Source organism: Macrobrachium rosenbergii, chromosome 21 (assembly GCF_040412425.1).
Source record: "Macrobrachium rosenbergii isolate ZJJX-2024 chromosome 21, ASM4041242v1, whole genome shotgun sequence".
Lineage (NCBI taxonomy): Eukaryota > Metazoa > Arthropoda > Malacostraca > Decapoda > Palaemonidae > Macrobrachium > Macrobrachium rosenbergii.
The window spans coordinates 10,972,229-10,985,088 of NC_089761.1; the positions used below are offsets into that span (position 1 = coordinate 10,972,229).

Genomic DNA, 12,860 nt, shown 5'->3' on the forward strand with positions numbered 1-12,860 from the left:
TGATGTTTAATTTTATTTCATTTTTAATGAGTGTTTTTTTCTTTCATTGTATTTATTTGCTATTTTAGATGCCTGATGATGGGGTGTGTTAGAATCAGAAACTAGTCGCAATAAAGAATGTTTCCTCAAGTACTGGTCTATATTTCATATTATATATATATATATATATATATATATATATATATATATATATATATATATATATATATATATATGTATGTATATATATTATATATACACATAAATATATATACACATATATGTGTATATATATAATATATATATATATATATATATATATATATATATATATATATATATATATATATATGTGTGTGTGTGTGTGTGTGTGTGTGTGTGTGTGTGTGTACGTGTTCATGTGTGTGTATGTATGTGTGTGTGTAGTGTTCATTTGAGTTTACCCGCTTTTCATCGTTTTAAGTTGATATTCAATACACCATAAGATCTAAAATAAAGGCATTACAATAAAGAAAGAAATGTTGCACCTACGTATAGGTACCATGCATTTCTTCAAAATCAGATTTTGTTGAAATTGAAGGAAGATTCTTTAAAAAAAAAACAATGAATGAAGCAGTTAAAAGTAAAAAGAACTATGTTAAAGAGAACAACAGATTCAGAAGGGCCAACTTCCACATTATCGTTTTTGTTCTTGTAGTTGTAAAGCTCTGTTGTTGTAAGATTATTGCATCCACTACTTTATGTTTATTGTTGTTGTTGTTTGTTGTTGTGTTTGTTATTTTTGCTAATAATTTTATCACGTCACTACGTTATTATCATTATCACTGCCATGATCATCATTGTTCTTATTGCAGGTGATTTTGACGTCAATCTTGCAATTACAGCTAAGGGAGCTGTTTCATTCTTAATTATTTTCATAAAAGACAAAGGCCTACGTAATATCATTACAATTGTATTATTTGTCCTGATTGTTTTCTAAAATATTCGAAAATCTGCAAATAAGGAATCATTTTAACAATCAAAATCATTGCAAATAATCTTCAAGATTTCATGGTGTAACTGTCTTCAGATTACAGTGGAACATTAAGGTTAAGAAATTAAGATTAATCCCACCTTCAAATAAAATTGTTCCAAAGTCATTCGAGGCAGCGAATAAACATCAACACATTATTCTAAAAAGAAATTTCTATTTCTGAAGAAAATACTCAACAACAATCCTCCAAAAGCCTCATGCTTATCATCATCATTATGAGTCACCTTGAGTGGAGGAGAGCTGGGGCATAACCCAGGTAGAATCCTAATATGGTCCCATGAGCTCGAGATCTGGGCGGAGGCCTCCACGACACCTTCATCTCGCGAGGCCCGGTGGCCTCTGCACGGACGTCTACGGGCGCCGCCCCTGGTTTCTCGGGCGAAGTGGTGAATCTGAGATCCTCTGATGCGGGCGACCTTCCAAGGTGGTTTACAGCGGACACCCTGACGACGTAGCTGGCGGCGGGGATGAGAGGCGAGATTTCAACTCCTCCTGAAGGCGTAAAAGCCAACGCCTGGATGGTCAGTTCGCGGGATTCGCTCCAGCCCTCAGAAGCCTCTCGGTACTGAAGGATGTAGGAGGAGGGGGAAGGTTCGGGGACTGCCCACGATACCCTGACAGATCTTGAGCCCCTCCACACCACTTGAAGTCCTCGTGGGGGCGAAGGAGGCTCTTTGGTAAAAGAAGGAGAGCAGAAACATTCATCCCAAATGAAAAATGTAGGATTTATGTCTGTATTCATTAATGTGTATAATACATAAAATTTGTTTTTACCACCAAAACAAATCTTAAATATTAACACTGTAAGGCTGTGATTGTCTTGTAGTAAAAAAAACAACAATAAAAGAAATGTAAGCTCGATCATGACTGACTTTACTTGGTTTAACTCACTATTGATAGCAATAAATCATTTTACATGAAGACAACTTGAACATTAGTCGAAATATTGAAACAAATATCTCGTAAACAGGTATTTTATTACCTTAACTGTTTCTTTTTCCTAAATTTATTTTTCATAAATGTAGTTTTTAAAAACGATATTGATCTAAATGCCTTTTCACTAAAAGATTATTCAAATATTAGATATAACATTTAGTTATAACAGATATCATGATCTACACCTACGCATTAAAAGCAAGAAAATGGTTAACATTCTTATTTCCGACAACCTACCATGAGGAAATTTTAATCAACTCAACACAAAATTATAGTTTTGACTATCATGTTGTCCTCATGGGAGTAGTTTACAATACATGTTTTAAAAAAAAAATTAAAACAGATATGATTAAATTATTACTCTAAAAGCATTTGGTTGAAGAGTATCTCATAAAGAGAGCAAATAAGGTAACAACCAAAACAGACAGGGCAAAACGGATCTTTCCTAGATAGTAACCCCCAAGGGTTTTCAGGGGTCGTTATCTAGGACTAACATTTCTTGGGGGTCATTATCTTTATGATATTTCCAGTCTTTTGTCTATGTTTTTAGGGTAAACCCCAACGGGCTTGTACTAAACACGCCGCAAAGGTGGATACATACCGGGTTAAAACCCTCAGGGGTCACTATCTAGTAAAGATCCGGCAAAACTAACCATGAACGCTGAGGGTGATGACACGGGAATTCCTTCCGAAGTCGTTGTGGGCAGTGCAGGTGTAATCACCGGCATCTGGCTGAGTGGCGGACAAGATTTCGATCTTCCCAACTAATGATCCATCTGGGTCAACCTTCTCGTTTTCAGTATATCTGTGCGAAATAAGAAAGATTCGAGTTTGCTAATTTCATGGAAGCAGTGAATTAATAGAAATTACATTAGTGATGCAACAAATAAATTCAAGGCAATGAATTGCAGAGTACGTCATTCACAACAGTCCAACCTGGAAGTGCTATGAAGAGGTGCCCCTCGGAAGGTCCAGCTGAGTGTTAAAGGAGTGTCTCCTTTCACTTTGCACTCGAGGACGGCCGTCTCCCCAGCGCGAACTTCCTCTGAGCTCGTCCCTCCGAGGAAGTATGGGGCGGCTGTGCAGAAAAATTAATATTATGAAAATCAGTAGCATAGTACTTCATCGTTTACATGAACTATGTATCGTCCAGATACATACATATACATATGTATGGATATGACTATATTTCGCAGATAATCTACATACAAGCGCTCAAACAAACGCGCGCGCATGTACAGTTTCATTCACCAAACGCCTTTTATCCCTAGAGGGGGTGTCTCCGAAAGGTCTAACCTTCTAGTTCTCAGTAAGTCATTTCTTTTTGGTTGTTAATCAAATTATATATATATATATATATATATATATATATATATATATATATATATATATATATATATATATATATATATATATATATATATATATATATATATATATATATATATATATATATATATATATATATATATATATATAGTTCAATTTTCAACCAAGGGGTACCTGATTCACGCCTGGTCTGTTAAAGCCCGTTGTGCATTTGCTGATGTAAGCAGTGCATTGGTCTAGCAGCTAAACGACTCAAGGCTAGTAGCATAATCCCAGAAGACTAGCAGAAAATCGAAAAGCTAACACCTACAGGTACCACCACCACCACTAAGTGAAAAATGGCACATGGTGAAAAAATATATATATATTTATGCAGATGCTCCGCAGGAAAAGTGGCTAGAGTGACAGTGCAAACGTACTTACTGACTGCTGCAAAAGACACATTCACATTTGGTATGCGGGAAAAAGGTGGGAGGAGTGGTAAACTCATTAGCATTTGAGATCAGTACTCTGTTTACAGATCTTGCTTATCTTTGAGGGTAGGCTTACACCTTTGCTCCCTTCCTATATGAACTACCTTCTTTGAAAGGTATAATTTTTACATATTATTCAGGAAATGAAAGGACAGAGTTTTTACATTCCTTGACTAATATTCATATTCTTACGAAAGCTATCTTTTATAATACTGGACTCGATAACATTGATTGCCAACATTTATTAGAACAAATTATCTCTTTTGTCTCTGTCCAGTTGACAGAATGACTGTTTCCACTAACATAACCGCAAATTGCAATGTTCACCTGTGCATATCTTGCACACGTTTTTTTATGCTGTTCTGTTGTCTTTTCCATTGGTTTACCAGTTTGACCGAAATAAAAGTTGTAACATGACTTACACTGGATCTAATATGCACATTTTTTGGTACTGCCGGAAGATTTCTTTTGAAATGAGTGTTTCATTGAATTATTTTTTCTTAAAGGCTGCGTTAACTCCAAAATTCGTAAGGAGATGCCAAATATCTTTGATTTGTTATTGTATGGCAGCACAAACAAAATTTTTGTGATGTAAGTTTCTATTTTTATTTATCACAATAGTCTTCACTGTCGCTCTTAATGCATTGCCTTCTAATAGAGAATCAGTTGATTTTAATTTACCAATGTACTCAGGGCTCTGAAAACTGTCTTTATTGTTTTGGCCATAGTAAAAATGTACATAGGCATTAACACTGGTGCACACTTTATTTAAAACAATTACTACTTTGGTGTATTATATCCAAAAAGGCTTTATGCTCCCACGCAATATCTGTAAAAAAAACTGACTTTTTAATTTCATTTTTTTACCAAAGAATAAAGCATTTTTGCAGTGTTCGTTCTGAATTTCTTGGCAATCTTTGAGATAAAAAAATTATTCAGAAAGTTTTTTTTTTTCATTTTCATACATTGCAATATATGAATAACCTACTTGCTTCTGAGCGAAAGTGGAACTATATTACCTAGATTTCCTGATCGTCAGCCTTTATGTTTAATACTCTAATTCTCTCTCCTTCCGGTTAGCAAACATGTTTGTTTACTCACAAGGGCATGCAGATAAAATGCATGATAACTTACCAAATAATATGCAAATTTCAGATTTAACTCAGTCACGGTATATTCATATTTCGGCCTCCGCTTTCTCAAGCAAAATGAGAAAACGGAGAGAGAGAGAGAGAGAGAGAGAGAGAGAGAGAGAGAGAGAGAGAGAGAGAGAGAGAGAGAGAGAGAGGAACGATAACTTACAGGGATAGCCCTGTAACAAATGTTCTCATGGACACGTTAGCGGTATTAACTGAATCCTTTTGGGAGCACCTGGGGCCACGGAGGCTTCTGAGAGTTTACAGCTAATGCAGTAGAGATATGTGTATTTATTATAATTATATCGGGAGAAGGAGTATTCTTCCTCTGTGCATGGTCCTTTGAGATTCAGCACATACGTGGATATAAAGCAGTTTGTAAAAAAAATTTATATTTTTGCGATGTCTGTGTTTTATATGATAGTTCTTCGAAATACCGAAAGAAAAAAATGTTTTCTCATTCTATATTATTTTTTGTGTGGAGGGGATGGGGAGAATAGCATAATTTAACGATGAGGCATCGGTATGAATATTAACAATAATATGGGTTATGATTAAAATCCGATAACCATTAATAATCTGACAAGGCTGCTTAAAGAAAACTCCCAGTCTGCACTAACACAACAACACAACGTTATGTAGTCACTTCAAAGTGCCAAAGTCTAGTTCTTACAATTGCATCTAAAACCAAGTCAATAGTGGAGCGATAATTTGCATAATAAAATGAACAGGTTCGTGTTCCCTCAAACATAAATTTTCAAAAACCTCAAATCCTTGTGTAAATAGATACGAGTCATTCGTTTGTTGTGTGAACACTGTACCTAAAGGCTGGAAACCGGAACACTAGATTCTGAAAATTTGACATGACCCAATATCATAAAATGTATTTCCATAACTTCAAACTGGTTCGATTATAATTTAATGTATGTTGATAAAAAAGGAATGAGAAAAAAATGTGTGAATGCACATTACACTGTAAATAACCACTTGAAAAATCTATTTATTCTTTAATAACAATTGTAACAAGAATAGTTTATGGGTATTTATGTGAGAGAGAGTATTGGACTTGTAATTTATTCAGAAAACACTGTTGTTATCTTCTGTCATATATTTTCATGCGTTTGCCAGCAAATGTTTCAAAATTCCTTACAGTTTGTTTTTTTATTTTTTTCTATCCTCCGTGTACTCACCGTGTGCTAACTAACAGTCTGTCCCACTCACAGTTCAGTATAAGCTTGGCCTCTTCGTTTTTAGTTTTCTGTAAAAGAAAACTACTGAGATGGCTATTTGTCTGTCCGTCCGCACTTTTTCTGTCCGCCCTCAGATCTTAAAAACTACTGAGGTCAGAGGGCTGCAAATTGGTAGGTTAATCATCCATCCTCCAATCAACAAACATACCAAATTGCAGTCCTCCAGCCTCAGTAGTTTTTATTTTATTTAAGGTTAAAGCTAGCCATGATCGTGCGTCTGGCACTGCTACAGGTGCTAAAAACACAGGCCACCAACGGGCCGTGGCTGAAAGTTCCATGGGCCGCGGCTGAGATTTTCATGGGCCGTGGCTAAGAGTTTCATACCGCAGTTATACGCTGTACAGAAAACTCAATTGCGCCGAAGAAATTTCGCCGCATTTTTTACCTGTTTTAATGACTTTCAACGTCACAATTTTGTATTCATGCATAAATCTCCTAGATATTACTACGCTTGCTGCGATTAATTATCGTCGAAACACAAAACATTTGCTATTCACCTGAACACATGAAAATGTCGATCTTTTCGCCACAGAAGAAAAGAGGTTATACCAGCCAACACTTAGATATGACAAGAGTCAGTTTTACGACGAGTGCAGCTTTTTTAAGTCTACTGAATAAGAAAAATCCTGTTTCTAGATACAGCTTTCCTTATTTCATTTAATGTCGGGCGAAATTCTTCTCTTAATAAACAAGCACATGAACTTCATAACATCTGACATTATATAATAGGGCACCCACTTCACACATATTTCTGATGCAGCATTAAGTACAGAATGGAAAAATTACGGCACTTCCTAATAATTTAATGCAATATGACGTGTAGGCAAATCATAAATTGTTAGTGCATTCCTACTATCCAGAAATTATTCCTTTGTCCGACGCAGCACCTGTCACAGTGCGTCAGGACAAAATACTCATTTCAATTTTAGTAAATCTAGATGAAAGTAAAATGGTTAACCATTACCATCAGTTTTTAGTTCTTTAGTTATTTAGAGGGTTGAAGCCAAATACGCCATTACAGAGCAGAAGAGGCGAAGGAAAGTTTATTGCACATGCGCTAATGTCTTAACTCACCGAACACAAATTAAGAATGATTCAAGTGGTTAAACTATGTGTTCCTAATATCACTCGGATAACACAACCTTACTTAGACTTTCAGACTTTCCTATTCAAATTTGTGATTTTTATTTAGCATACTATCACTAATTGTAATACTAGTAAATTATAATGGACAAAAATTTTTGCTGTATATATTTTTACTGAATTTCTAGTTTGTTATGTATACATAACCACCAAATTTACTTTGGATAATTCCGGAGCCAGAGGACATGTAATTCTGAAATCCCAAGAATATAAAATTTCACCATCTTTTCAGACACCTGCATTAAGTCCCAAGGATAAACCAGTCCTGAATATTGTCCTCAACACCTCACACTTCTTTTTTCCTTCACTGAACCTCTAATTTTGTCCAACAAACACTTAGTTTTTATTATATTTTCCTATACCCCTGTAACTAGAAAAAATCTTGCTAATAGGAGTGATTCCTCCCTTGAATTTTACATGATCAACATCAACTTCTTTCACTTCGGCGTCTTCAACATTAGCCTATCGTCACTCATATTCCCCTTCTATGTTAATTACATTTCATTTCAAATTACTTGTCTGAATTACATTTATATCCACATTTTGGACTTTTCTATCTAAATAAAATTACCTTCTGTTTTCTCCTTCACTTTAACCTGCTAATGGTGGGAAGTATCCTCAGCTACAGATCACCATTATAACCGCCAAATTACTCTTATAACTACTGACAACCCTTTTTCATGTTGTCTCTTTCTCAAGAGGATTCATGTGAAATCTTGACAAATGACCTATTCCCATCAATCAAGCTCATTTAAGAACACATTTTCCATAAGGGTCTCAATTCTCATCCACTCCTGATGCTTATATGTACCAACTGCATCATCTTCCTCCATCACGTACTTTTACATTCAAATCAGTCAGTCCAACCACCCTTTCTAATTCTCCATACCCACCAGGCACAGATTAAATTTTCCCTCGAACTTTGTCTGCAACTGTCATTATTTTCATTTTTGGACAATGCACATGAATAACCACAATTTTCCTATTATCAAACTTCATTTCATTCATAAAATTCTTGAATTACCATGTTTGCATTATTTTTCCTATCTCCAATCTCCTTGGCACAATAGTACATATCCATTTCATTGACTATGCCTCACAGCCATCTTTGATTGAATCACTTAAATACTTTCAAATCCTAGTCACCTTGTCCTTTTCATTTTTATTTCATATATAGTGTTATAATACCCAGCTTTATCTCTTAAACTAAAGCACAATGCTCCACAAAAGCTCATCAGCAGTTGCTGAGCCCTTGCTCTTACAGTGCCATTCAGTTCCAACTTGTACGCACTCTCTCGGATCTTGAATGTTGAGGGACTTTACTTTCCAGCAGTTCTAATTACATTCCATCCATTCCTTTCTAGGACTTCTTCTTCTCCTTTCGTCCAAGACTTCCTAAATGTGCATTCTTTTCATCAGCCTATTATCATCCAATCTTTCCACATGACAGAATCATCTCATAACATTCCAATCCATCCAAATACTATGTAAACAATTCATCCCTACGGCTTCCATCTTATTTCTTTCACCTGCATTCAGCAGTCAACTTCACCCCATGATGGAAAGTTGCTTCAATAATCCCTTTTCACATTCCAGGCTTGGGTTCCACTGATAATAAAGGGTTCTTCCCAATCTTTCATATACATCCCGCTACAATTCTTAACTTCACCAATGATATGACTTCCTTTTCTCTCACGGTACTTCCAGCCTTGATTCCCAAACGCATATAAGAATCTACTACTTCCTGCTTCCATTCTCTCATTTCCAAAACTATCATTCATTTCTCTATCTTCCTGGTTCCAATTTAACATCATAACTTCATTCAGAATTTTCTACTCTCACAAACTCTTTCCCTAACATCTGCAGTTTCTCTTCAATATCCCAATCATAAAAAACACACACACAGATATATACACACACACACACACACACACACACACACATATATATATATATATATATATATATATATATATATATATATATATATATATATATATATTACAAATACTGTCACAAATGGCAGTAACATACTCGTACAGTAAGAATTGCAAATCCACATAGATATGATTGCATATTGCATGCATGTATGAATTCCCATATTTAAACTGTTCGCACAAAAAGCTCAAAATTCGTGCAGCCCATTCAAACGTGTCCCTTAGGCTTACAATGTAATTAAGGAGGAGGGTTGGCGCTTAAAGCCGAGTTGCTCTACTCTCACTTACAATAGTTATTCAGTCATTTGGGCAACCGAAAAAAGAACGAAAAATGAAAAAGCCACATACAGTGAATGTTTAACTTTTTCATCTGGTAGATTTACACAGTATATTTTAGATATACTGTTTTATAATTAGGCAAAGTATTACATCAACGTAAAATTTCTTTTCGCAACATTTAGTTCCATGAAGTTAATTTTTTAAAAGAAGTTTGATGTTTTTTTTTTTCGGAGAGGCTCTTTAGACAACAAAAACAATTCATTTGAGGACAACGCTTCTACGGAATATTCAAATAAACCAGAGGTTAACAAAATGGATCGAATATATTAACTGGCAAAAGATTTTTGACCACTAGTGATTCATACTATACGTGATATTTCTTATACTATCGGATCCGGTAATGGTTATCTTCTAACTCTAGGAGTTATTTCACACATTTTATGATCGGTTTTTTGGTGCAACTTTTTTTCTTTTTTACTTAACGAGGTGATCTGATTACAAAACCAGTTTGATGTAGTAAAGATTAGAGAAGAACTCGATACCTTCAACAAAGGAAAATATCCTACGCAGGCTGATAAGGCTCATGTGATCTATTTAGAAAATCTCTTAACAAAAGCAAAATGAATGGTAAACATAAAACCACAAATGGAAATAGAAAAGAAAAAATCTTGGAAGTGCCAGAAAAAAATGTAACAGATAAAACGTCTGGATCTTAACCCAGAACTGCTTTCCTCTGAAAATCCAGTAAATTCTTTTAAAGCCCAAAAAATATCACTCGGATCCGTTCATAAGTTCTTGAACCACAAGATAAATAAACAAACAGACATACGTACAAGCCATCACTCCATCTTCGTGGATGATCACGGTAAACAAGAAAGCTTTACAGTTATAAATGTTTCAAAAACACAGGACTTAATTGTATTCCTTCTGGATGAATAGCATTTTTAATAAGTATAAAATCATGACCACATACAGTTAAAAACTGAGATATAGGAAAATACGTTCTTATAAATACAAAAGAAAAAAGACCGTTCCATAGGAAAGATAAAGTATCCCATACAAAACACGGGAAATTTTTTCGACTTAGTTTGTGTTTTTCGTTGATAAACCCCTCGAGAGTTCCTTTTGTGTTAGGAACTGGCCTTTCCAACACGAGTTTTCACAACGCTAATAACGCATTTTTGCCATTTAATGGTGGGTGTATGAATGCATTAACAAACATTGTCACTTGCAAAAGTTAGATTTCTCTCATAAATCAGAAATATTTTCTGGCTTTCTTTTCGACTTGAGCTTTTTCATCTTATCACCTCATAAATTTAAGATTCAAAAAATTTCGAGCATTCTTGCAGGGAATAAGAGGTGAATCTATAATGATGTTAAAATATCATGCAACAAATGTAACATAAAACATTAACAGCAGAGTAGCAAATATTTGGAACCACTTTAAATATTTTTCCCTGGATACGAACCTACGCTTTCACAAATGGACTTTCTCACGCAAGACGCGCTTCGGCTGTCATTGACTTAACTGGAAAAGCAAAATCCTATTGATAGGCTTATGAGTCACATGTGGCCTGAGTGGGCCTTACTCTTTCATATTGTGAATCAGCCTGGCCGTGGTCCCGCTCACCTCCATAATTGGGTGAGACCAGAACCACGAGGGGCGGCAGAGGAGGGTAAACTCCCCCATCAAAGCGTAGGTTTGTAACCTAGGAAAAATACAAATTACATTTTAAAATTTGGTATTTGTTCCGACGGGAATACGAACCTACGCTTTCATAAATGGAGCCTCACCAATAGATGGGAGGCTGATCTACCCATTGTGGAAGGTTGGCGTGCCCTGGCGTGCCAGTGTGGCACCTCCCAGTGACCTCGGATCTACCTCCTACAGAATCATGTCACTAAACAAATATGGGACAGGGTCGTCCATGTACTCACCACACCAGATCAAGTAGTCAAACGATGTTTTTTTTCTCCTCCAGGCCAGAGCCCCCCTCCAGGGCTTGACGCCTTTACACCACTTACTGGACTGCCACTACTAGGCCCAGGGTGAAGGTTTCTCAAGCCCCTTAGGTAGAAGGAGGTGAAGGTCGATTTCCTTCCAGACGCCCCCTTAAGAACCTGTAGGACAAAGTGGTTCTTTTTGATTGCCACTGAGAGGCCTATTCCTCTGATGTCTTGGCCTTGATCTTCCTTGGGGGAGGCTCATTGCCTCCTGCAGAAGAGTATGCCCTTCCTACGACCTGCCTTAGCTAGAAAAAGATCATATTCCTTGAGACCTTTCTCTTCTCCCAAGCTGTACCATTGGAATACAAAATATGGCAATATTTAGCAAGCGGTATCTGGCAACTGTTGGCCAGGCAGCGCAGGCACACGATGTGCCATGACGACAGACTGACCGTTTCTGTCACTCGGCTACGGGTTGCCCTAGAGCAAGAGCCCATTCCTGCACAAGGTTGGCTTGATATAAAACAAACGAATGAGTTACTCGCTAATGGATACTATGCAGGTAATGCGCATCCTGGTAGCCGAGGTAAATAACATTCCATTTAAAGGAAGTTCAAATTATAATCGTTCTTTCGTATGCTTTTTCTTTAAGAATTTTGGTATTAATTTTTCCTGTAACTCGACCTACACATTTTTTTAGTCTGAAGAGGGGGTTTTATTTTAGCATTCAAAATTTATAGGCCTATATGTTTTGCGTATACAACTTTAAAAATAAAACTGTTTATTACATTTTGTTTATTTGTCATTATCAAAATATAAAAAAAAACTGTTGAATATAAATCAAATGATCCTTGCCTGATCTGTGAAAAGCAGGGAATCCTATAATATGCAGAATGATTTTGTTAATAAATATTTGTGTGGTATTAGATTTTCATAATCAATAATGTATTCTTTTACAGCCATTATGCAAATATGTAACTGATCATTTTCGTGTTGAATGGCCCCTCGAACTGTCCATTTGACCTGATTCTGAAACCGTATGGCTGAGGATTGAATCTGGCACTCCTCGAGGGAAATAATGCTTTATACTCTCTATAATGAGTTGAAATGTAAAACAAAAATAATGAAGTTACATATATTATTAACATCCGTATTCGCTGGTAGATAATATTGATAGTGAACAAGAGGTTGAAATGTAACATTGAAAAATTTTATATAGTAGAAAAATATTAACTAATAAAAGTTCAATAAATGCTATCAACTATAATTAAGGAACAATAACATCTAAAGTTAAAGAAAAACTAGAGTAAAGTATTTTTATCCCATGCATTCAGTAAAAGTGGGTTTTCTAGCCAGTTTCAGTTCATGAATGCTATTCACATCCGGATATTTAGTGCAACCCCCAAAAGCATCGATAA

General features: G+C 35.8%; 1 protein-coding gene across 1 annotated transcript in view; it reads right to left on the bottom strand.

Moving 5' to 3' along the window:
* LOC136849670 (cell adhesion molecule Dscam2-like) overlaps window positions 1-12,860 on the bottom strand; it is a 262,609-nt gene that overhangs the window by 57,989 nt on the left and 191,760 nt on the right. Inside the window, 3 exon segments of the mRNA XM_067122999.1 lie at window positions 1,237-1,684; window positions 2,602-2,753; window positions 2,885-3,026. Coding sequence (XP_066979100.1) covers window positions 1,237-1,684; window positions 2,602-2,753; window positions 2,885-3,026 — 742 coding nt within the window.